The sequence below is a fragment of the Scatophagus argus genome, chromosome 16 (genome assembly GCF_020382885.2).
Source record: "Scatophagus argus isolate fScaArg1 chromosome 16, fScaArg1.pri, whole genome shotgun sequence".
Taxonomy (NCBI): Eukaryota; Metazoa; Chordata; class Actinopteri; family Scatophagidae; genus Scatophagus; species Scatophagus argus.
Genome location: NC_058508.1, coordinates 9,919,244 through 9,942,445, shown reverse-complemented (window position 1 = coordinate 9,942,445; position 23,202 = coordinate 9,919,244). Strand labels below are relative to the sequence as shown.

The 23,202-nt window shown below is 38.8% G+C and overlaps 3 protein-coding genes across 10 annotated transcripts; all 3 read left to right on the top strand.

Moving 5' to 3' along the window:
* The first annotated feature begins 516 nt into the window (after positions 1 to 516).
* Positions 517 to 5,367, top strand: hirip3 (HIRA interacting protein 3). 4 transcript variants are annotated; one of them, XM_046415491.1, is made up of 9 exons: positions 572 to 674; positions 1,302 to 1,333; positions 1,446 to 1,566; positions 1,636 to 1,813; positions 2,670 to 3,059; positions 3,171 to 3,325; positions 3,886 to 4,033; positions 4,408 to 4,506; positions 4,933 to 5,367. In XM_046415491.1, exons 2-9 carry the CDS (start codon positions 1,320 to 1,322, stop codon positions 5,118 to 5,120), a joined length of 1,293 nt encoding a protein of 430 aa, XP_046271447.1. In that variant the 5' UTR covers positions 572 to 674; positions 1,302 to 1,319; the 3' UTR covers positions 5,121 to 5,367. The 4 variants fall into 4 exon arrangements, with proteins under 4 accessions (XP_046271446.1, XP_046271445.1, XP_046271447.1 ...); XM_046415492.1 differs by having other exon boundaries at positions 574 to 674; positions 1,669 to 1,813; XM_046415490.1 differs by lacking the exon at positions 1,302 to 1,333 and having other exon boundaries at positions 517 to 674; positions 1,669 to 1,813.
* Positions 5,368 to 5,494: 127 nt separating this feature from the next.
* antkmt (adenine nucleotide translocase lysine methyltransferase) lies at positions 5,495 to 8,410 on the top strand. Of its 5 annotated transcripts, XM_046415497.1 has the most exons (7): positions 5,500 to 5,734; positions 5,870 to 5,956; positions 6,533 to 6,696; positions 6,783 to 6,908; positions 6,993 to 7,133; positions 7,467 to 7,517; positions 7,816 to 8,410. In XM_046415497.1, the coding sequence occupies exons 3-7, from the start codon at positions 6,535 to 6,537 to the stop codon at positions 8,044 to 8,046; spliced, it is 711 nt and encodes a 236-aa protein (XP_046271453.1). In that variant the 5' UTR covers positions 5,500 to 5,734; positions 5,870 to 5,956; positions 6,533 to 6,534; the 3' UTR covers positions 8,047 to 8,410. The 5 variants fall into 5 exon arrangements, with proteins under 5 accessions (XP_046271450.1, XP_046271453.1, XP_046271454.1 ...); XM_046415494.1 differs by lacking the exon at positions 5,870 to 5,956 and having other exon boundaries at positions 5,495 to 5,734; positions 6,508 to 6,696; positions 6,804 to 6,908; XM_046415498.1 differs by lacking the exon at positions 5,870 to 5,956.
* Positions 8,411 to 9,397: 987 nt separating this feature from the next.
* xpo6 (exportin 6) lies at positions 9,398 to 22,991 on the top strand. The gene is made up of 24 exons (XM_046415482.1): positions 9,398 to 10,155; positions 11,171 to 11,261; positions 11,442 to 11,554; positions 12,335 to 12,532; positions 13,187 to 13,346; positions 13,549 to 13,626; positions 13,722 to 14,253; positions 14,944 to 15,070; positions 15,197 to 15,306; positions 15,482 to 15,590; positions 15,802 to 15,894; positions 16,491 to 16,560; positions 16,690 to 16,849; positions 17,113 to 17,205; positions 17,701 to 17,845; positions 18,103 to 18,252; positions 18,408 to 18,597; positions 18,741 to 18,896; positions 19,324 to 19,438; positions 19,621 to 19,792; positions 19,994 to 20,155; positions 20,278 to 20,376; positions 21,074 to 21,304; positions 21,490 to 22,991. Exons 1-24 carry the CDS (start codon positions 10,153 to 10,155, stop codon positions 21,589 to 21,591), a joined length of 3,459 nt encoding a protein of 1,152 aa, XP_046271438.1. The 5' UTR covers positions 9,398 to 10,152; the 3' UTR covers positions 21,592 to 22,991.
* The last annotated feature ends 211 nt before the right edge of the window (positions 22,992 to 23,202 follow it).

Here is a 23,202-nt window from a genome sequence, read left to right as displayed (position 1 = left end):
TTACTTAGTACTGTGTTATATGGAATAAAACTTAAGCCAAAATTTAAACCTTTTATACATGCATTGTCAAGGATGTTATTAAAGGATGTAGTCCAATATTTCATTTATTAATGTATTATTTATTATTTTATTTATCTATTTATTTTATTTCTTTCAGGCTTTTTGTCAATCAGATTTTTCCATTTCATTATAGTAAAAAATCCTATCAAAGGAAACAGAAAATAGAACTAGGACAATAAAGTAGAAAAAAATATATATTTAAAAAGAGCCATATTAAATTCTAAATCTTTTTATAAAAAGTTATATATTGTCATGTACATACTTGTTTGAGATTAGGTAGCCCTTTAAATATCCCACTGCGGGTAAATTCAGGTGTAACAAAAGCCAGAAATGCTAAATGAAGAACTTAAATAAGAAAAATAAGAATGGATTAAGATAGAAACTACACAGAACGATTAAATTCAAAATTACAATAGTGTTTAGGAAACAGCAGTACAAGTCAGAGGTATGTTTTGCACCGTGATGGGGCGTGGCTAACGTCACTTCCGGCTAACGTTCAGGAATCCCACCGCCAAAAAGAAACCTCCACAGTTAAACATGATGGTGTCAGAAACTGAGACGGCAAGTATCCGCAGGTTTGTGTGTGGTCAACTCTGTGATGAGCCAGACCTCAGGTAAGTCACAGGTGAAGCATTTAAGGCTTCTTTATCCATACAGTCAGATCACAGGCCAATGCGCTTGGAGTGTTATGAGTTAACTGTTGCTAACTTTGCTTAAAGAGAAGGCAGTTTACAATACCAAGTGTCATAAGTTACTTCTATAAATACTGCTGTCTGTCCTATAACTGCTCTCTTGAAGTTTGCTTTAGCTGCGCTAGCTTTGCAAAACTTATATTTAACTTTATGTAACTGAGCTAGCTAGCTTTATTAAAAGTGAAGTAATAATGTGACAGCGGCCTGTTTGCCGTCAGAGTAGTGTGTGTAAACTAGCAATTTAAAACGACACCTGCTGGCTTGAAGCGGTGTCTTTCAATGGAGCAATAGCTAATCTTGTGCCAACCTTGTGGTTAGTAAGTTTTGTGCTGAAAGTTTATCTATTAATGTGCAAGCCTCTGTTTCACTAACCGCAATTACTTAGAATAATCTTGTTTTGGAAGTAGAATTTTTTTGGATGATTTGAAATGTTTTGCTTTGATGATGAAGAAAAATACACCAAATAATACCACATACTGTATATTCCCCTGTGAAATAAACAGTTTCCTGTGCAACATTAAGGGTTGTTTCACCCTTTTGCTTTTACAGTATTCATCTTTGTGTGAAATGTTACTGCTCAGGTATATTTCTCTGTTTTTAAAACCACAGAGGCTCATTTTAATTCTGTCTCTTACTGTAAATTGTCCTCACTTGCACACGCCTTCATATAATCTTTTTAATGTCTTATTTCAGCGTGCTGACCTTAGGAATTTTAAAAAAGCGATATATGGCACTTGTGCGATGTGAATCATTAAGTCCTGAGGTCAAAACTTTAATGAAACAGGTTGTTCAGGAAGAACTGATGAAAATGCAGGTATCTGATTCTTTTAATTCTTCTAATTCTAATGTTATTGATCTTTGTTGGGCAATTTTAGTGCTGTAGTTATTCCTGTCATCCTGTCTTTCTCCCTTTGAGGACGATGACAAAAATGAAAGTCAGTTGGAGAACAAGAAGTTCCAAAAGAAAAGGAAGAGAGAAAAGGAAACTGATGAGATGATAAGCAGTGGAGAAGATGAATCCACAGCAAAGAAATCCCGTTGTCAGTCAAGCTCATCATCAGGTAGGTTATTGGTTAACTGTTGACTAACTGACAGTAACTGATCCTTTCTATTCATGGCACAGTAATGTCACTGCTGTGTGTATCTTGGGTCATGTAAGCAGAAAAACCAAACGCTAATGTTACAAACTTAACAGGACAGAGGAAACATTCCAAAGGAAACTTTTTGCTTCTGAAAGAAATATTTTTAGACAGCTCTGATGGAGCTCAGTATTTATCAGGAGGGCAGCTGCTTTACTCCAAACAGTGTATGTATGAACTTGAACTGTATGTGTGTGTGTGTGTGTGTGTGTGAACTTCTTGGATGCGCAGAAGTTACCAGAACATTAGTTAACATTAGATCCTGACTGATCGTGTGTCAGAAGACTTAAATAACCAATGAAGTGCCTCATACGTAAATGACAGAGCATGTAATAAAGTGACATATTTTGTCATTGGAGGGAACTCACTCCAACGAAATTCGTGCTCTGCATTTAACCCACCCAAGTGACGTGCACACACACACAGCAAACCCGGGGCAGTGGGCGACCGCGTGCAGCGCCCGGGGAGCAGTGGGGGTTAGGTACCTTGCTCAAGGGTACCTCAGCCATGGACACCGGGACGGGGAATCGAACCAGCGATCCACCGGTTACGGGTCCGACACCCTAACCGCTGATCCTAACAGGAAGACGCATTTTTCTGATGCTGGGAGATCACTGCAATTAATTAATATTTGCCATTTCAGATCATTTCCCTCAGTCACTGCATTACCCTGAACCTCTCTTTGTTATTCCCAACAAGCTTTGTTAATTTTTTAAAGAGTTTTGTCTCTCTCTCTGAAAACTATGTAATGTTGTCTTTTCTTGTTGGTTACTGACAGAATCAGGGGATAAAGAGGACCGCAAAAGGGAAGGTGAGGAGAGTGAAGAGGAAGAGAAAATGAAATCTGATTCTGAGGATGAAAAGCAAGAGGTGAAAAAATCACAGCAAAAGAAGAATGGAAACCGTAAACAGCAGATTAGCAGTGAAGACTCTACAGATGAGGAAATGAATGAGTCAGAAAAAGAAGATAACAAGAATGGTGATAGTCCAAAAGCCATAGCGAAAAATCAGACAAGTAATGCAAAGAATGGACACACAGAAGGTAGCAAAATAAGTGAAGGAAAGAAAACACCACAGAGTGATGAAGAGAATGATACTGACACAGATAACGCATCAGAAAGGAATGACAAAATCAAGGGCAGTGACTCCTCAGATGAGAGTGAAAAAGGTGAGGATGCAAGCTTGATATTACCATTTCCAGTGCATCAACGTTAATTCCATTTATATTGTCACTATTTTTGTATGACTTGATATGACTTTCTGTTGTATTATTCCAAAGAAAAAGTCTCAGTGGAAAAAAAAAATAATGACCCAGACTCTGATTCATCGTCACTCCCCTCTTTGGAGGATGAACAGGACGGAGAGACAGAAAAAACACAAGATAATAAAAAGAAGAAAACAGCAAGCAAAGAAAAGAGCGGGACAGGTCAAAAGGTGAGCACCTGAGTGCAAAGCAGAGTTAGAAGATTGAGTCCCCCATTTCTCCTTGCCAGTGATGGCCGTGGCCAGAGACATGATGTTTTCATGTTGTTTGTACATCCATTCTTGAGAATGCAGTACCTTGAGGGAATTTTCAATTTGGAACTAACATCCACTGAGATTTGGATGATCTGATTAGATTTTGATGATCAAATGTCACTGTGGCCATGTGACCAGAAATATAATTTAATGAATAAGTGAATTAAATTAAAATCTGGGCAGACACATGTTGCACAACACAATGCATGGCATTGGTTCTTTGGGAAATATTCACAAAATTAAAATTGAATGATTGAATTTTCAAGCCTTTAAAAATAAGTAGCTGAAATATTTTGTGTTTATGTGTGTCAATGCTTTGAGGGGAGTCAAGGGTGGTAGAAAACCAAAGATGAAGTTTTGAAAATGTGTTTAAAAAAAAAACTTAAGCGCACATTTGGTAATTGTAGATCATAATGGTTGAATAAATGTTGCATCTTCTCTTCACAACCAATCTGACGACGCATTTAATTGTGCAGGACGACAACAAAACAGTTGTGAGACTCAAACGCTACATCTCTCTCTGTGGCGTGAGGCGGAATTACAAGAAGCTCCTCGATGGCTGTCGCTCTGTTCGCTCCCAGGTGGCTGCTCTGAGGAAGGAGCTTGAAGATCTTGGTGTCCGTGGTTAGTGAAACTACGTTCACTTTATTTGCAGCAGAATGTATGTTTTCATGGAAAAAAGTTTTAGAATTTTCAAAGTTTTATCATTTTCAAACTGAAATATATAATTAAAAATGAAATCCTAACGATGTAATCTAATTCTGCATTTACTCAAATCTGGGTTGATTATAGTTGCTTATTTTACTTTAATCTAAATTATAAAGTTATCCTGGTTTTGTATCCTCCGTTACTACTTCAGAAGACTGTATGACTTCCAGTGTGTACAACTGCCATTTGTAAACAGTGTAAAAAGTAAACAGTTTAATTTTTTTTTAACACAATTTGATTAATTCAGGAAACATGGGGTAAGTAATGATGTATATCTGTTTTTCACACAGGCCAGCCATCTATTGAGAAATGCAAAAAAGTCAGAATGAAGAGAGAAGAAGCCCAGGAACTAGCTGAGCTTGATGTCAGCAACATCATTGCTACACAAGGTACCTGTCTCTCAGTTGTTTAATCCATTACTGTAAACTCGTCCAGTATTCTTGAGGAAAACACATTTTTGCACATTTTCAAGTAGCCAAGCAGAACATAATTTTGCTGCTGGTCCCTCTAGAAAAGATCTTGATTCAATTAGACTTGTGCAGTTGCTCATTCTAGATGCACACTTGTTTTGAAATACAGTCATTTTTGAATCCACATGATTCAAAAAGCTGTCCCAGCACAAAAAAATAAATGGGTGCAAATTTCTGTATATTGCCCCACAAACTTACCACGATGTATACTGTAAGCAGGAAAATGACATTTTTGTGACCATTTATCCTGCATATCTCCATTCTGTATGTGGTTCCCATTTCAACGTGAACAAGAAATGTCAGTTGATTATAAATATTATTCAGACTTGTTAATATCTCTCCTAGGCCGATCTAAGCGCAGAGCAACCTCAGCATGGCAGGAACAACAGGACCCTTCATCCTCTACGTATGTGCGCACTCTGAACTCTGGCTCAGATAGCGACCCGGAAAATGATACACAGAGAAGACACCGAAAAGCAACAAACTGGGCCAACCTGCAGGGGATCATCAGTGATGATGCAGACAGCGACTGACTAGGACAGTTCCTCCTGCAAGTGTTCAGAGGGCACTTGAATGTAGACAACTGCAAATTGGCTTGTGGTCTTTACAGACTACTTTGATAGTAAGGTGTCTCATATTGGATATTTGTAAAACATAGATAAGACTGATACATAAGGCAAAATAACAGTGGAGGCCGTTAACAACTTTACTTTTCTGTGTACATTATGTTCTATTTCAAATAAAATTATTGTGCTGTTATTGAACAGTTATTTAAGAGAACATGAAGAGTGCTGATTTACTATTGCTTTTTCTAGCAGAATAAAATACTGTTTAAAAAACTTGCAGAGAAGAGCAGTAAAGCTGGGGGACCAGAGAGCATAGTAATAAATTAGTGCCTATAAAAGAGTCAGGGAGCAAATAGCAGCTATAATGGTCTCTTATTCAGAGGCTCTCCTGCACTTGATAAAAAGCTCCAAGGTTGCTCTCCTGTAACTGAGCTGAATCATTCATCTGCCCGAGGAAGAAGGACATGTTCTTAATGCTTGAACTTATCGCCGGAACTAATGTAATTAAGCTCTCGGATGTACGGGATATTTCGCAGACGGACAGGTCCCACAGTGTAATGTGTTCGACGGCGCTCTTGCAGGTCATTGAGCTATTCCTTGCTTATTACCTACTTAATTACTAATATTAACTTATGTTTCGCCTTTTTTCGTGTACTTTAGCGTTATGTTATTCCAAATAAAGTTTAGTTAATGAATATCTCGGTACCTTTTCTCAGTCAGCCCGCGTCTGGATATAAAATAACTGCATGCATTTGACTCTTAAACTCGTCCGGTACGAAGGTATCTCAGGTTTGAATTGAAAGGTACATAAAATTTTTATGTCTTGGCTAGATTGAAATAGCTTAAAATGAAAGCTTGAGATTCATTCTGACCGTTAAATGTTACTCCACACACATATAAACATAAATGGGGCGAAAATGGAGAATAGTTTACATAAGGATGTGTCTGAAAGTCACATCTGCACATTTTCTATACTGGTGTGATGCCTCCTGTTGTGATACTCTATTGTTTGTGCAGGTTTAGGTCCACACAGGCACCCGTTCATTAGCTAATCCATTATTACAGCCTCATGAAGTTGCACCAACAAAACTATTTCTTCCCAAGATTGCATTCAGAACACACTTTGTGCATCCAAACCATGTTTGTTAAGGTGTTGTCCTCAGTGTAGAGGAACAATAGGATTGTAAACAAACAACTGGACAAACAACCCAGTGAAGAAGAAATTAATGATTGACATATCTAATAATAAATGTTCTGGTCTGCAGTCACTACGCAGAGTCACCAAATTGGTGTATAGATTGTGTGTGTATGGCCCTGTGAGTTTAAGTATATTGTCTGAAATTAATTTTTTTAGACCCTCCACTACACATTTCATGCAGGAATGGATGATGATACACAAGATCAGGCCTTTGCTGAGCTCAAGACCAGACCCCTTGGAGGGTGGGGTGTTGCTCAGATAGCTGCTGGCACTGGGCTTGCTGTATATGCTATGTGGGTGGGAATCCTGCAGCCTGGCTTCCGAAAAGTCCCCTTGAAGTTACAGGTATGGGCTTAACACTTTGAATCTTAAATTAGTGTAACTGTTATTGTACAAAAAGGGTTTGAGCAACAACATTATTTTTTTATCAGAAGCTCTTTAAAATCTTACAGGTCCCATACATTCCTGCCAGCAAAGCTCAAGTAGGCAATGTAATGACATTACTGAGGGGTCGAAAGGGAGGCCTTGTTGATTTGGGATCTGGTGATGGCCGCATTGTAAGTATAATTAAGATATTTGCGCTCCCTTTTCATGCACCGGTGAATAGTGGGTTATGACTGTTATCATTTTTAACCTTTAAGGTCTTGGAAGCCCATCGGCAGGGTTTCACTCCTGCTATCGGTTATGAGCTCAACCCCTGGCTTGTTCGCCTGGCCCGCTTTCACGCATGGAGAGCAGGTCATCATGAAAAAGTGTCATATCGACGAGAAGATCTCTGGAAGGTACAACATTTTTCACTTGTGTTATGGCTTATTTGCATTTACACCATCCTTCATGATATTACTGTTGGTTTGGTTTTGGCAACAAAATAGTTTTGCAACAACATGATACTTGCAGTGCAAATGTTCCCTCTCCCAAAAGAAAAAGAATGACATTCTCTCCATCAAATTTACATAAGAATTTCTTGTTAGGAACCATAAATGTTAATTGATTAACGTTAGAGCACAAGAAATCCATCTGAATACTACAAAGTATTTGCTTTTTGTATGCTATCATTTTTATTATGCTAATTAAATCTGAATTGTTAATAAACTTGTTGGCATATCTTATCACAGGTTGACTTGACAGAATGCAAGAATGTCACAGTGTTTTTGGCTCCTAGTGTGGTGAGTAATATAATAATGATAGTAATGTAATGAGTTCATTAAAAGACAGATGAGATCAGATGTGGTTGGTGATCTGCAGGTAATACAGAATGCTATGTCTTTTTTTCAGTCAGGTGGTTGCCACTTGTTAAAAGTAACCTGAATGCCACTACTTTAGTATAGTTTTTACATTCTGGATACAAAATTTCTCAGAAGAAATTATCAGTACATGGTTGGGGTGCAGTTCAGATGCATTATTTTGGATCAATTTCTGTTAAAAGGATGATGGTAATATTTTATTGTGCTCTTGTGTTTTTAGCTCTCATTATTGCAGCAGAAGTTGCAGGATGAGCTTCCTGATGATGCCTTAGTGGTAGCTGGTCGTTTTCCCTTCCCTGACTGGACACCCTGCAGGATTGAGGGACAAGGTGTAGACAGAGCTTGGGCATATAACATGCAAGCACAAAGACAGCACACCCTCAAGAAAAATGACAAGCTGACAGTCACAGAAAACAACAGAGGACTAACCATGGAGAAAGGATCTACTTGAAGCTCCAAGGATGTTTCCAGTCTTTTGCCCTTAATAATGGGAAGAAGGAATTATACTGTAAAATCACAAACGTACTGCTTTTGAGATGTAAATGTCCTTCACAGGACTATTTGAGGGTGTTTTACGTAACTTGACTGCCTGAATACTTTGTGACTACATCTAGAACGAGATGTGTATGACATACTGTCATTTCTCTCCTCTCCACTGTGATACAGTGACAGAGTACAGTGATCAGCAAGGATGCATATTTTTGCGCAAATCTTCTTCTTGATGGATTTCACTGGTTATCAGCAATGTTTGAACCACATTTGAACCCAAATATCCCAAAGGTTTTTGTTTGCAATAAAGGAAAACCTCATCATTACCTCTAGAACACTGTAGGTGTTATTATCTGCCTGCTGGGAGCAAGCTTTTAAATGTTGTATTTGATGTAATTTTTTTCAGCTGTGATATTTTCTCTTTAAAATGTTCTAGTGATCATTACTCATTATTTCTATTACTTGGGATATTACTGGAAAGGCCTACATGTAATTTGACAACTTCACAGGAAATTTTGGATTCCATTGGGAAGCTTCTCTTGATTGTCATAAATTTGTGTTTTTTTTTTTTTCCTTGTTGTGATAGTTTCTGCTATAGAAGCAACCGTTCTAATCCATGTATGAATCATTATAGTATTTGGGTGAAATTGCCTGACTTTCCAAGTTAAACTATTTGAATAATGACCTAAAATAAGCAATACAGTGACTAAAACCCATCACAGATATTGTTCATATAAATTGTAAATCACCATCAACCAAATAAAATACTTACTGTATAATACATATACATACAATAACTATCCACGTGATCCAGGATAGCTTTGAAGATGAAATTTTGTGCAGAAGTACCCACATTAAACTGGATGTTATGCAGACATAGATGACCTGTACTTCGGATGGGAGAGGAAGTGCAGTTCTCCCACATCCCACTGGCATGTGCTTCTGATAAATTCTTTATTTGTACCTGCCTGAGTTAGCGCAATTCCAGCAGAAAGAGAATATAAAATGAACACTTTGTGCTTGATTTCAGAGCCTATAAAATGTAAATGAGTATTGAGTAATTGAGTATGAGTATTTTTTTCCTTTTATTTGTAACTTAATGCTCATCACTTTTTAAATTAATTTTCACATTGATAATCAGTGTAACTCTAAAACACTGTCTTCAGCATCTGTCAAAAAATGCTGTAGTTTCAGATCTATAACCGGAGATCGTGCTTTTATTATTGTGACTGACTTGACACAAGCTGATTGGGTTGGTTGATTTCTGCAGCTACAGAGGAAGTTGCGAAGCGAACCCTGTAACTAGCAAGCTAGCTAAATTCTTGAGCCGCCCTGAGCATTGAAAGGGAGAATAACAGGAACAAACGCACAGTGTTATGTACTTAGTATTATTGCAAATTTGTCAGATATTTAACTTAGGGGTGCATATTCACCCGCTTTGAAACTGCAAACGGTAAATGCAAGTTGTCGTGACCAACAGTTAAAGAAGCATGTCAACGTTTGACAGCTAACGAAAATAATACCTTCCTCCTTCTAGAAGAGCGAACCAGCTAGCCATCCGCTAGAACGTTAGCAGCTGGGTAACTAAAGGTTAGCATCAAAACGCTTGACATAGAAAGCTAATTAACGTTGCACATCTCTCCGGTGCAGAAGCCAGTGTTGGGTGTTTCTCAAAAACAAGGTTTCTGTATTTAACAAAACGGTAAATAGAATTACACGACAATGCAGCTAACCTACCAATTCGAGATAGCTGAATCAATGTTAAGCGCATGTTCTTGGTAGTCGAAAACCTAGTTTAATTCGAGCAAGGTAAAATTAACCCAGTGTTAGACGTTATTGTAAGCAAAGTCAACGACGCAAACTATTGCTATCTGCTTGCTAACTAGTGGTGTATGGGTTATCGACCTAAGCAGGCGAGTAAACCATGATGAGCCGCCTCTACGTTAGCCAGCAACACCTTAGCTAACGTTAGCTACAGTATTGGCCAGCTAGGTAGCTAATGCTGTCTTGTTACTACAATTAATCCGAGACTAAGTGAACTGAAGAAAAGCATCTGGGCCCACTAAACATGGTAAGTATCATTTAATTCGTATTTACCAGATCACAAAGTGCACTTCCTGTATAATTTGCTAGTAGCTAAGTGGTGCATACGCCGTTGATCCGAATTTTTGAACAGGAAGACAGAGTTTTGTTAATAATGTATTTAAATATTTGAACAGAAATCGTTAGCTCACTTTAATCGTGTATGATTGTGTGGTCTGATGTTCTCTGTGCCTGTTAAGTCACATAACGGTTTGCACCAGGCCAGGTATTTCACGGGATGTGACAGCTCGTTAAGCCATTTCACGATACAAGACGCCCATCTTGCAAAACCGAATATTTGCTTTGAGTTGTGTTAAGCCTCGGCAAGTTGTGGCTTATTTGAGGAATTCAGACCCGCCTGACACAGGAGCTGCTCTTTAAAATCTATATTTGCTTTTTCGGTGTCCTTGCCAGGGCCTAACTTCCTCCACCTGTCAAGGTGTGATATTACATTTGATATTACTCAAAGGTTTTGTTTTATTTACATCTTGAGTTAGATTTTCTGATCAAGCCTGGAATTCTCACTTAACCCTCAATGCTGAACCATAAGAGCTAATCGTTTTTACTCCTGTGACCTGCAGAAAGGTGGTACATATGTCTGTAAAATCTGACTTAGAAAAGCATTTTAAATCACACAACAGGGCCACGTATTGATGTACCCTGCTCATATAGTACATGTACGCATACTGTGTTGAAAAATTAATGTATGAGAACTTGACATAATAATTGCTTACTGTCACAAACGTAAATAGGAAACAAGATACCTGAATGGCAGTGTACTGGTCTCTACTCTGAGAACGCTCTCACCAAAAGTGTTTGGAGAGGCTTAGAATTGTTGTGCAGCTCAGTTTTATTGGTCAAATGGACAGATGGTAAATGTGATTTTTGTCATGTTAATGGTTAGTTGATTATGACAAAAAATACAGCTTTCAGAATTTTAAATTATTCATATTGTCAAATAGATAGTCTAAACATGCTTAACTTTACCTTTTGTTATCCGCTAGGCGTCAGAGGAGGCATCATTGCGTGCACTGGAGACCCTTATGACAGAGTTCTTTCACAGCTGCACGACCAATGAGCGAAAGAGAGAGATAGGTATGTTTGACATTGTGTGTGTTTTTGTGTACATACACATACATATAATTTTGTTTTGAGGTTTTTTTGTGTTGCTTTTTTATGCACTTCCTGTGTTCTGACATGTTATGTTCAGTGTGTCTCCTTGTGAAGTTGTCTTCTAGCTCTGTGAGAGATCTTGCTTACTTCCTTTTTCTGCAGAAGAGCTACTGAACAACTTTGCTCAGCAGACAGGAGCGTGGCGCCACTGCTTGTTCTTCCTCTCCAATACTCGGAATGAGTATGTGATGATGTACAGCTTAACAGTATTTGAAGTAAGTCTTTAAGGTTGAGATGTATTCTCAGTACTTTGTATTTTTTACAGCCTTCTTTAATTTTTTATGTTTTAAAAATAAGAAAAATCTTGAAAATATTGTTTCATAGGTACTGATGAGAGAATTTGTCTCAGGTTGGTTTCCTCTGTTCTTACTTGTGCAAAACAAGTTATATAAATGGGCAATGTATTTTGCATGGGATAAAATGCTGAACATCCTGTGACCTTAATGCCATATGTTCATGTTATTTAATACATATTGGAGATTGTATACTCAGTTAGTGCAATATTAAGGACTACTTTCCCGGACTACCTCATACTTGCACGCACTTGTACCTGCATATTTATGCTGCTATATGCTGAAACCGGCTTCTTTATTTAAATGTTTAGTTTTATGTTCTTTTTATATTCTATTTTTATTTAGCTTATATTTCTATTTTATTCAACTTTTTAGCTCATATTTTTATATTTTTATATTCTACTTATTGCTCCCGGGACCTGAGTCCTAATTTCGTACCATAAACGTGAATGTGAGCTGGTATGACAATAAAGTTCCTTGAATCCTTGAATCCTATTTGTCATGTAAGTGTAGCGTTAAAAGTATTATTCAATGGGCGCTATATTGTTTCTTTACTGAGTGAGTCATCATTCAAAGAAATTACTCATTGCACCCATTACACAGATTATTGATAGTTGTTCTAAAGTAATGTGTCTGTATAAATTTGTGTTCTCCCTCAGACACAGCTTTGACCACCAACTGTTCCCTTTTTTTTTTTTTCAGAACCTGGTGAACAAGATGTGGATTGGTGTTGCTTCGCAAGACAAGATGGAAATTCGTAGCTGTTTGCCCAAACTCCTGCTCGCTCAACACAAAGCAGTGCCCTATTTCATCCGTAATAAACTCTGCAAAGTCATTGTTGACATTGGTCGCCAGGACTGGCCAATGTTCTATCATGACTTCTTTACAAACACCCTGCAGGTACACCGTGCTGACATTGTTTCTATTACTGATTGTTTAGTTGATTAATATCCATGTTATTAATTATTATGTATGTTTAGTTTAAGTTTTAATCATCAGCAACTAGGTCGTGGTTGACTCAAAGCACACAGAAGTGACATTAAAACAATAAGACTACAAACCTTAGCTTCTCCCACTGAACATGGGCTCTTTGATAATGTGAAGTTACTATCAAAATTATCCCTCTCCTTTCACCTGTTTCATATCAGTTTGTTCAAACTGCATTTCACCTTTACTTTCATGAATTAAACTTTGTGTCTTTTGGAACGATGTATTTTTGTTATGTAGCATTCGCAGGAACTACTGTACTGTGCTGCATGTTCTGACAATGAAAATTGCTAAATGTCTTTGAAAAATCACTACCATTGCTTGATTGATGTGTTAATGTGTTGATTATGGTAGAAGGTAGCAGACTTTGTTTTTGTTTTAGATGAAATGGCACACCTCTGCTAAAACACTGCGAGAAGCCCTGAACTGTCAGCCAGCTCTCATAAAGCCCATAGCTCCAGGTTCCCTGAATGAACAGACAGAAGGACCTGTAGATGGAGGGCAAAATTCATTCATCATCATTTTTATTGATAGAGTTATTGTATATCACCCTGTTGTCAACTGCAGTTGATCCAGTCCCCATCTCTTGCTCCACTGGGGTTGGTGATGTTGAAAACCACATCAGAGGAACTTGCATGTCCTAGAGAAGATCTGAGTGTCGCTAGGAAGGATGAGCTCCGTAAGCTGTTGCTGGAGCAGGTACCAACAGTGCTTGGACTGTTGACAGGTGAGAACACTTCATTACTTTGTGCAAAGTGATTTCCTACTTTAAATTGTTTTCTTTTTTTCTATTTTTATTTTTCTCCCAGACTTTGCTAAAGATAAAATCTGCCCAAAATTTAATTCAGACTGTCAATCAGACCAAATTTGTTGGTGGTAAATCTTCAGCATTTTGGATTTTTGGGTTTTTGTCACTTCTTGTTTTGCAGGTATCCTGGAAACTTATTGGGACAAGCACAGTATCATTGCTTCCACCCCACCTCCTTCACCCACCTCAGGGGAAAGTGGTGAGTGAATTGTCATTAAGTTATGTAAAAGTACAAACATTTGATAGTAATGTGGGGATATTGTTTGACCATTTTTTGTCTTTTCAATCAACCAGTGGAATTGCTGGGCAGTTTGTTTCAGGGCAGCCAGTACTCAAAGCTGCTTTGCCAGCCCATGGCAACATTGGACAATGAGAGTCAGCAGCTCTGCTGTCTTGTTTTGGAGTGTTTGGCTCACCTGTTCAGCTGGATCCCCCTGTCCACAAGCATCACACCTACTCTGCTGGCATCCATTTTCCACTTTGCACGTTTTGGCTGTGATCTTCGGACAAAGACCAAGACGGGTTCCTTCATCTCTTCTAACTCCTCCTCCTCTAATGGTCAGCTTAATCCAGGGACAATGCCACCAACATCAAATGGAGGAGAACGAAATGGACAGCAGAGTGAGGGCAGCAAGGTGGATCGTTCCCAGCTCGGTGTACTCGCCATGACCTGTGTCAATGAGCTTGTGTCAAAGAACTGTGTGCCAATGGATTTTGAGGAATACCTGCTGCGCATGTTCCAGCAAACTTTCTTTCTCCTTCAAAGGCTGACACGAGAGAATAATGCTCATACAGTTAAGAGCCGCCTACAGGAACTTGATGAGAGGTATGGTTCAATAACTTGGTTGACACTACTGTTTGTGTCAGGATCTACTTGAAGTGAGTGTTTGTGGTCTGCAACTTGTTTGCTTTTGTTACAGTCAAATCTAATTTGCAGTCACAAGTGGTATTTCTTAGTATTCTGTCTTTGAAAACAGCTTTGGTTTTCATTACTGTTGCTCTCCAGGCAGGCTCTGTCACATGTGTGTCATTCTGACCTTTCTGCCTTTTATGAAAACTCACATAACTAACTATAAAACTTAAAATTTATTCGGTCTGGCTTCAGTTGAGCAGACTATACCACAATAAAAACAATGTCTCTATGGTTCAGTGTGTATATATGGCATAATTGTTTGTAATACAAGATGATCATATAACCAGCTCACCTCATCTGTGACATCCCGGTCTATAGATAGATATAATTTATTGATCCCAGGCTGGGAAATTACAGCTTTATTACTTTATCAGACAAGATTCATATTTGTGGACTCATGAGCCTCCTTGTCACTGTTTTTTATCTAGATGGAAATTATGGCTTAGTAATGTAACATGTTCTGACAATGTGGGTCCAAGCCTTGTTAAAGAAATATAAATAGAAATATAAATCGACCAATATAAAATATATTAAGTAACTTCAGGCTGTAAGACATCTCACTCGACTTTAATGCTTTGATTTGTTTTTTCTTTCATCTTTCAGTTACTTGGAAAAGTTCACTGATTTTCTGCGCCTGTTTGTCAGTGTTCACTTGAGGCGGATTGAGTCCAGTCCTCAGTTTCCAATTGTAGAGTTTCTTGCCCTGCTTTTCAAGTATACTTTCAACCAGGTAATGATGATTTGGTCAGTCTGTCATTTGTGGATGAAGTACACCAAAGTTTTCTACAGGTTTACTTGAAGTAAACCCGTATGGGTTCTTACAGATTACTAAAGTTGCTTCTCTTTGGGTTTTCAGCCTACCCATGAAGGCTACTTTGCCTGTTTGGATATATGGAGTGTCTTTTTGGATTTTCTAACAACCAAAATCAAAAGCAGACTCGCTGACAGAGAAAGTGTTCTAAATAGGTAAGTTGCTGAAAGATATTATTTATGCCTTTATATTTCAGTGTTCAGCTTTCTGAAACACCCAGTGAACCATCAATAATCTCACATTAATGCTGCTTTGTATAATGTAAATTATAAAATGCATGATGTGTTGTTGTTCATTTGTTTTTGTACTTGTGTGTGTATGGTTGGACAGGTACAAAGACGCCTTAGTTCTCCTGTTAAGGGAAGTTCTGCATCGCATACAGTTCAGATATAATCAGGCCCAGTTGGAAGAGCTTGATGATGAGACTCTGGATGATGATGTGAGAGCAATTTATATATTTATTTCACACTCTGTCAGTTGCATCTTTCTATTTGGGACTGTATGTACTATGTATTTCTCGTAGCCACGTGCAGTCTACAATAGAAGATTCTTCTGTTAACATATTTACTCCTTCAAAACATGCACACATTGAAAAGAAATATATCTTTCACGTCAAAGTCTGACTTTGTTCCTTCATTTGGTAACTATAGCAACAGACAGAATGGCAAAGGTACCTGCGTCAGAGTCTGGAGGTGGTTGCCAAGGTGATGGAGTTGCTCCCATCCCATTCATTCTCTACTCTGGTAAGAGATCATTGTTGGTGTCACACTGACATCCTGTCATGTGTTTTTAGGCATCTTTAAGTGCACTTTTCTGGAGTATTTTGAAGTTCCAGCTGGTGTATTTCAGCTGGAATAGTAAATTTTCTTCAACACTCGGATGGAAAAGTAATTGCTGGGTTCTAGTTTTGCTTGTTAGCTGTGTAAATGCCAGCAACCTTAAAACACCAAACATTTGTGTGTACACTGTAGCTTCCCAAAACATTAAAACAACACTGACTTCTGAATAATAAGCTAGAGTTCTTGATTGGCTGTCAGGCGTGGGTTAATATTGTGCATCAGGTCACCTCAAACCTAGTCAGTGTCAGCACTCAACCCTCTGCATTAACAGAGGTAAGACGTAAAAGCACAACACTCAACAACAACATGCATTGTCAGGTCGAACTGTTTTAATGAACGAGCTTTTCTGTCTGATATGATTTTTGGCGTACTTGCGTGTGAAAATGAAATACTTGGTTGCGGATTTTATTGTAATGGATTTTAATATTGCATGTTAAGAAATGATGGTAATATACCCCTGTAATGGCAGCCTCCTCCTTATTCCTGTTTTCTTTCTTTAGTTTCCAGTCCTCCAAGAAAATTTGGATGTGTACATGGGTTTGCAGCAGTTTATTATCACCACTGGCACAAGTACGTAGCCTTCCCTTTACTTGTCAGATTTTCTCTTTCTTCAGCTATCTACTGTATTGAGTTACAGTCACACTGGATGATACTAATTCAGTATAGTAAAATGTTGATGTGATGATGTTCTTCTTTCAGGTCGGAGGCTCAATATTTCTGCAGAGAATGATTGCCGTCGACTTCACTGTTCTCTCAGGGACCTCAGCTCCCTGCTTCAGGCAGTTGGACGCTTGGCTGAGCATTTCATCGGGGAAATCTTTGCTGCACGTTTCAGTGATGCCCTGGCAGTGGTGGAGAGGTCAGTGCTCTAATACTCTTTTGAAACATTAAGAAATGATTCTTGTGCCTACATCACGAGGCTGTATTTGTGATTTGCACGTGCTTTAATTGACATTACACATTCCACAGTCAAATTATTGAATCAGTTCGCTGTTTCTCATGAGACTAATTACAATGTACTGGTGTGCATGTAATAATAATAAATGGTGGTTCTACTGACTATTCATTTTTCTCTATTTAAAGAGCAAAATAACATAATGAACCATGTGTTTATTTTTCAAGATTGGTTAAAGTGACATGCTACGGCTCTCAGACTAGCCTTTACGACCTGGAGACCGCTGTGCCTTCTGTGCTCAAGCCAGACCTCATTGATGTGTGAGTATCACATGTTTAAAGCAAACCTCAGCAATAACGCACAATGTCCTACAATTCGTATATGTGAGCAAGTGTTTCACTCAAGACGAGATTAAACCGTTACGTTATCAAATATCCAAATGCTGGTGATCTGGGCCACATATGACCACATTCTTTTAGCAGTATGCACACAAATGTGTCCTGGGCTACACTGAAGGATCACCAGTACAGCTGTCCTTTGTGAAACACCAAGCAGCCACAACAGCAGGATACTATGGATTACACACTGTCTGAAATTCTGACTTGGTTCTGCGGGTTTTAGAGTTAAGAAAAAAATTAAACTTAGTGAAATGCCTTCAATGACAAATTCTTAATTATTTGTTGTAAAATTGGGCAAATGTGTAAATGAAATTATTTCTTTCTTTACTGTGAAAAAACATTGTGTCTAGTGTGTCTGCAGCAAGTATGTTGTATTCAGTGTTTTATGTGGGTTTGTGTGTTGTTTTGTTTTTACAGACATGCACAGGCCCTTGCTGCTTTGCAAGCCTACTCTCATTGGCTTGCACAGTTCTACAGTGAGGTCCACAGTCAAAACCAGAGCCAGTTTATCAACCTCATCACATCTGCAATAGATGCCAGTAGCCCACTCATCACAGCTAAGGTAACTTCACTGAAACTTGCCTCTCTCCCTCTTACACAAATAATATACTAATTTTTGTCAAATTACAGTATAGCTGTTATTCACTATTGGTAAGGTAAAGATTAATTTTACACCCGTTTTTAAAGGTACTTTTGTCTTTAAGTGGTGTTAAAAGCAAAAGGTGAGGGTTGATGTTTAGGGTTGGACTTAGTGGGGAAAAAAAAAACTAAGTGGAAATGGGGTTTGTTTCAACACTTACATTCTCTCTTTATTTCCAGGTACCAGAAAAGTTGCTGCTCTCAGCATGCCATCTGATGGTTTCGATAACCTCCACAGTACGACCTGTGTTCTTGGTCACTTTGCCAGCTGTTCAAAACATCTTCAACCTCATTACTACAGAGAATCAGAGCCACAGACTTCCCCAAGAGGTAGATGATTGTTGCTTTTATTTTGCTTTCATCCATTCCATTTTGAGAAGTAGCAAAGTGGGTGGACCTTCACAGGACTGACCTATGATTTCAATTTGAAGTTCTTTAAATAGTCTTAAAACATTCTCTGTGTATGTATGTGCCTGTTTTTCCAGGCTCACATGTTGGTGTGTAGGGCTCTGTCTAACATGCTGCTGCTCCCATGGCCGAATTTACCAGAGAATGAACAGCAGTGGCAAACGCGTTCCAGCAACCATGCCAGCCTACTGGCAGCACTTACTCGAGAGTATCGTATTTTAAGAGGGACGGTGAACATTCCTCCACGGCAACCTGATCTGAATAACAGTCAGTATTTGTTTACTTCTTTTGTTTGTTTGTTGTTGTTTTGTTACTTTTCGTCTGTTATTTGATTTTACAGATACACCATTCCTTTGTAATTCTTTGTCCTGCTCCAAATTTGTTTTCTGAACTTTTCTGACTGACTCCAGTGAAAGCAGTGATACAGCAGACCCTGCCTGTGCTCAGAGACATAGTGGACAGCATATCTGGGGAATCCACCAAATCACGTCAGATCTGTTACCAGAGTCTTCAGGAGTCTGTCCAAGTGTCCCTCAGCCTTTTCCCAGTGTTTATTCAGCAGCCAGGTCAGTGTCTCTCATCTGCGGTTTGGCTGTCCATCAAAAATTTGTTAAAAGTTTTGTCACACTGTGAAGATATTTTGAACAATCCAATGAGTTTTCTGTACCTTCCTGTCACAGTGGAGCACTGTACTGGCTAAAGATCCAACTAATGTATCTTTGATGATAATGTTACATGTAACAAAAGACCTGATCCACGTCATTATACACTCTACACACTTTTGTCTCAGTTTGGGGAATGTTTAATTATTTTTACTGTAGCAAACAGAATTAATAGATCAGGCTAGTTTGTGTCAAGTAGCATTAAAAAGAAGTTTGTTTTAAGTATAAAACCACAAATCTGCTGAGTGTACAAACATCTTGATTTAACTTGGTGCTCTTAGTTTGTCTTGTTGTTTTCTCACTATAAACCTGGCTTTTTCCTCTTTCCCAGATGTGACAGATGAGATGTTGGCCTTCTTCCTGACGCTTTTTCAGGCATTGCGAGTACAGATGGGTGTTGCCTTCACAGGACAGATCATCCACACTTTCCTCAGCATGTTCACCAGGTTTAAAAAATGTTTACTTCAATGCTTACTTCCACAATCTTTGCAAACAATTGCTGCTTTTATTAGTTGTGTTCACAGTATTGCATTCCGTGTGGATGGATACAGGTTTAAATGGCGTGGGGCAAACACTGAAAATGTTGGTGTCACACTAATTGATGCAATGTCACTTGTATGTGCTGCAGGGAACAGCTGGCAGCCAGTATTTTGCAAGAGGGCAGTGCAGGGTGTAGAGTGGTGCAGAAGTTCTTGAAAATCCTGCAGGTGGTGGTGCAAGAGCCGGGTCAAGCTTTCAAGCCCTTCCTGCCGAGCATCCTTTCTCTGTGCATGGAGCAGGTTTACCCAGTTGTGGCAGAGGTCAGTTGGTGATCACCTGTCTTTACTTAATATTCATTCTGGGAATTGATTGTGTTGCATCTTGACTGATTTGCCTGTTAAAGTAGTAGTCATCAGACACCTAATAGTCGTGGAATTTCTTATGCTTTTTTTTTTTTAGTTTTTGGCATTCATCTAATTTCCTGGGTAACAGATGCTCATTGAATCTTTTGTCTCTGATAGCGGTCTTCCCCAGATGTGAAGGCAGAGATGTTTGAGTTGTTATACCAAATACTTCACCAAAACTGGAGGTACTTTTTTAAAGCTTCAGTCTTAACAAAAGTCCAAAGAGGAGCTGCTGAAGAGGCCATGGAAAATGAGGCACAGTTCACAGCTGCCATGCAGGTGTGTGTAGATGCATATGGCTAAATTTATCATCATGGATATTTATGGCTTGATTTATGGATAGCTGTTATTTAATTTGTCGCCACTTTTTTTGCTAACTTGCGCTGATATGACTTTTCCAGGTTTTCGGGCAGTCTTTCCTGCAGCCTGACATTCACATCTTCAAGCAGAATCTCTCCTATTTGGAGTCTCTTAACAGCAAGCACAAGTTGTATCACAGAGTAAGTTGAACTTATCACTTGAGTAAGTTGAACGCATTATGTCATGGCGCAGAGTTGGTAACTCACTTTCAAATGTTGAATTTCGCTCAGTCTTAATCAGAATTAGAATCAGCTTTATTGGCGATGTTTACGTATACAAACAAGGAATTTGACTCCGGTTAGTCACACAAGGACAGTAAGAAACATAAAGATACTATATACAATAAGATAAAGATAAAAATAAAAAAATACCATATACAATAACAGTGAATCTGTGGAATAGTGCAATGACAGTGTAGGTAGATTTTAAAAATAAATAAATACAGTGAGAGGCAATGCAGTGCAATAGACAGATAATAATGAAACTGTATGGTTAAATGAGGTAGAGGAGCAGGACATTTGTGATTTTCATATTCCAGTGTAAGGATGGGGGGCTATTTCTTAGTGTTCAACGGAGTGACTGCTTGGGGAATCAATGTGCAGATTGTCCTCCAGGGGGCCACAGTCATTATCAGATTACTTCTACACTTACCACTAGTCCCTCAGTCTGTCTGCCCTGCACAAAATCTCATACACCACAGAAATTAAGTTACCGTAATTAGTTTCTTACTGTATTTGAGCAAAGGGTTCAGCTGTAATTAAGACAAGCGTCCCCTCATCCATACACTGTGATCGAGCGCTACAGTGACACCATTGTCTTTTTTAAATTGTGTTTTAGAAACTTTTCCGGACTTCGATGCTCTTCCACTTCATCAACGTGCTCCTGCAGGTCCTCCTCCACAAAAGTCACGACCTCCTTCAGGAGGAAATCACCGTTGCTATTTACAACATGGCCTCTGTGGACTTCGATGCCTTCTACTCTGCCTTCATGCCAGAGTTCCTCAATGGCTGCCAGGGTGTGGACACCAGCCAGCGAGCTGTTCTCGCACGCAACTTTAAACTTGAACGGGTAAGAAAAAAAACAGAGATTGTTTTTAATAACATTGTTAATAACTTACACATTGAAATGTCCGTTTCGTGCATTATTCTCTACCCCAATGGGTAACGACAGGAATGCATTTTGCAGGCTCTTAATACAAATGTTGTCACTGGACAGAGTAAATAATATTCTCAACTTTTGTCTTCTTTCTCAAGGACTTGCCTTCGTTCACTCAAAGTGTGCAGCGGCTGGTGAATGATCTTCGCTACTACAGACTTTGTAATAGTAGCCTGCCCACTGGCACCATCAAGCTATAGCACAATGACTGCTTGAACCACTCCACACATTGACTATGATCAAGGACTGCCTGTGCTGACCACTTTGCCCAACACTCCTCCAATTCAGCTTTGGTCCATCTATTCAAAGTAATAGAAAGGAACAACACACCTTGTTTGGTTGAGTAATAGGAGGTTCAGGATGCTGCTGATTTGTCTTTGATTTCTACTGTAGAAGGTTGGCGCATAATTATTTTTTTTAAAAAGCAGCGCCCTCCTTATGTGTTGCCAATGATAATTTGGCAAGAAATGTAAACCTGGTCTGCAGTTGGCTTTTGCCCAGACCTGGAGCTGTCTGAGCCAGGCCTTCTTTCCCAAGCCTCCACAAGAAAGCTGGGCTGGGACTGAGCACTTTCAACTCATTTTGAGTTTTTAAAATGATTGCTTTTATTCATTTTGCCTTTGATTTTTCTTCATCTCCAAAGGAGACGGACTGTCAACTTAAGATCTTTCATATCATTCCATTCTGAAAAAGAGAAAACCTGCTTGATAAATAAAGTGCTTTTTTAGTAAAACTCAGGTACTTGTTATTTCATGAACTTATTTAATCTTGTAGTTTTATTTCAGTATTTGTGAGAATAATGGTTATATTGAGTTTAATTAAGAGATTCTTACTTGTGCCAGTGGAGACTTTTCTTTATGTTTACACTGTTTTGCTTTACACTTGTCGTAGGCCTCGTTTTAAAATTGCTTTTAACTTTGATTCATCTACTTCAACTGCTGAATATGCATTTTTAGAACACATGCACAAATAATGAAATAGTTGGTCTGGGTCTTGACAGAGACGGTGTGTACAGCAGAGCAGATTGTAATGTGAATTGCTAAAAGCCTTTGACAGACAGGTATGATGGCATGTAACACATCACATGTGACAAATGTTGTGTGAGAACACAGCATGCGGAAGATAGGAAGCATAAACACAGGGAGAATAAACAACGTCACAAACTTGACACGAAATGTCGCATCATCATTTCTGTCGGTTGAACGTGGAGCGAGAGCTGCAGCTTCAGTGTTGGTGTGCGTTGCTGTGAATCTATTCTGCATTTTAGATGATCGAATTGAATTGTTGCCTTAATACTGAAGCCAAATGTTTGTTTAGTTCTGTTAACTTTTACTGCATGTTAAACTCTGTGATTGCAGGGTATTGGGCAATAGGGTGACAGACTGGACTTTTATGTATTTCAGCACAACCTACAGGTTGATGAGGGGAGCAGAACGAATGGACTTGAATAGTAGACTCCCTCAGTGTGATTGGAGCTTGTTTTGCCTCAAAATCTCATCATGATGCTAAATTAGTTGTGTCTTTAATGTAACAATATGGGGGTTACCATTGTAAGATGTTCGGACTCCATTTAATACCAATTAAACTGACTTTAAATGCATTGCAAGTGAACATAAAATCCATCCATACACTTTCTATACCACTTTATCCATCAGGCTCACAGGAGAGCTGGAGCCTATTCCGGCTGAGTACGGGCGAGAGGCAGGGTTCACCCTGGACTGGTCACTGGTCAATCATAGGACTGACACACACAAAGAGAGACAACCATGCACTCACACACACACCTAGGGGCAACGGTCGGAGTCGGAGTA